The sequence below is a fragment of the Colletotrichum abscissum genome, assembly GCF_030869225.1.
Source record: "Colletotrichum abscissum strain IMI 504890 chromosome Unknown Scaffold_404.1, whole genome shotgun sequence".
In the NCBI taxonomy this organism is placed as follows: domain Eukaryota; kingdom Fungi; phylum Ascomycota; class Sordariomycetes; order Glomerellales; family Glomerellaceae; genus Colletotrichum; species Colletotrichum abscissum.
The window spans coordinates 1-1,506 of NW_026850326.1; the positions used below are offsets into that span (position 1 = coordinate 1).

At 54.7% G+C, this 1,506-nt stretch overlaps 1 protein-coding gene across 1 annotated transcript; it reads left to right on the top strand.

The window, feature by feature from the left end:
• Positions 1–366: 366 nt before the first annotated feature.
• Positions 367–1,506, top strand: CABS01_17166 (serine/threonine protein kinase-20; the record flags this gene model as incomplete). The annotated part of the gene is made up of 2 exons (XM_060550493.1): positions 367–939; positions 996–1,506. Coding segments are annotated over 2 exons (1,084 nt in total), but the record flags the coding sequence as incomplete, so codon positions are not given.

Below are 1,506 nucleotides of genomic sequence, written 5' to 3' on the forward strand. Positions count from 1 at the left end.
GCAACACTGACTCTGCCATGATTCCTTTGCCGCACAAAATTGGCGGGTGGAATATGGTCGGTGTGATACAGCGCACGCAGGACGTGAACTTCACTCTGTGCGTTCCTCTTAACGACCCTCCCTGCGATCCGAGACTTACGCGGTTCATACCTTTGCAAGTTCGGTGCAGTGTTTACTACGATCCTGCCAACGACGACTGCGTTCTGATCAACAAATCGTGTGTGGATTTCTATCTCACCAGCTTATGTTCTCCAACGAGCCGCCGTCGTCTATCGTATGACCAGACCGAGGTGATCAAGCCCGGTATGTGGAGAATTTCGGTGGAGAAAGAACCTCACAGCTGAGCAACATGTCGCCGACTTCTTGATGCAGCGGAGGCAATTCACCATCACTTTACATGAAGGCCTGCCTGGCTGTTCAGCTTCCGCCAAGCGCCTTGCGTCCGGCGAGCAGCAAAAAGCTGGCAAGCGACGAAGACGGGAGGGGGGAGAGGCAGAAGTCGTTCTGACCACGGCCACAGACGTAACACGCAGATCAACTGACGCTGCCGTTGCCGATGGTGCCAAATGCCTCAGTCTCGCCATTCCAACCTCGCGGAAGATTGCTCGAACGGGCGGTACACCACTTCTTGACCTCTCGGATGGAGAAGTTGCCGTCGTCCGTTCTAAGCAGGTCAAGGACGACGAGGTCAGTCATCTGCCTCTGGGTAGAGGGGCTGGCGGGGTTTTTAGGTGCGGCAATCAGCCCACCTACAGACTTCATCGGCTTGAGCGAATTGCTGATACGCTGTCAGCCAGTCTCTTCACTGGCCGCGACTCGGTGTTATCGGAAAAGGTTGTGGCGAAGGTGATCAGGTACAAAGGCAAGACGTCCGAAGACCTGATAAAATGCGCGTCGATCTGGAAACGAGAAAAGTCATTCCTGGAAAAGCTACATCACGTATGTTTTTGCCCCGAAAACGACCAGTATATCGGTCCTCTACTAAAGACGAATAGCCAAACATAGTCACCCTGAAGGCCTTCGACGGCCGCGTCTTTGCCATGCTTGTTGAGCGGCTTCCCCCGTCCCTCCACCGCGGGTTTACTTCACCGTTCAAGGCTAGCGACGGGCAAAGGATACTCCACGGCACGTCATCCGCCCTCGCCTACCTTGCGGACCAGCGGGTCGTCCACAATGACATCAAACCAGCCAATATCGCCTATTCGCCTGAGCGCGGCGCTGTTCTTCTCGATTTTGGACTAGCTACGACGATGGATGAGAAGGAGCTGCCCGGTGGTACCCCTTGGTATGTCCCGCCTGACCTTATTGTACAACGAACACGAGGGACCCCGGGAGACGTATGGGCCTTGGGTGTCACAATGCTCTATGTGCTAGGAAAGATTACTCTTCCGGAGAAGACAACAAGAGGTTGGCTCATCCGTAACGTGACAAATCGACATGGGGAAGCTCGTGAGCGCTTGCTAGGCTGGCTCGATAATGTCGCTCGCGCTAGGGCCAAATTAGATC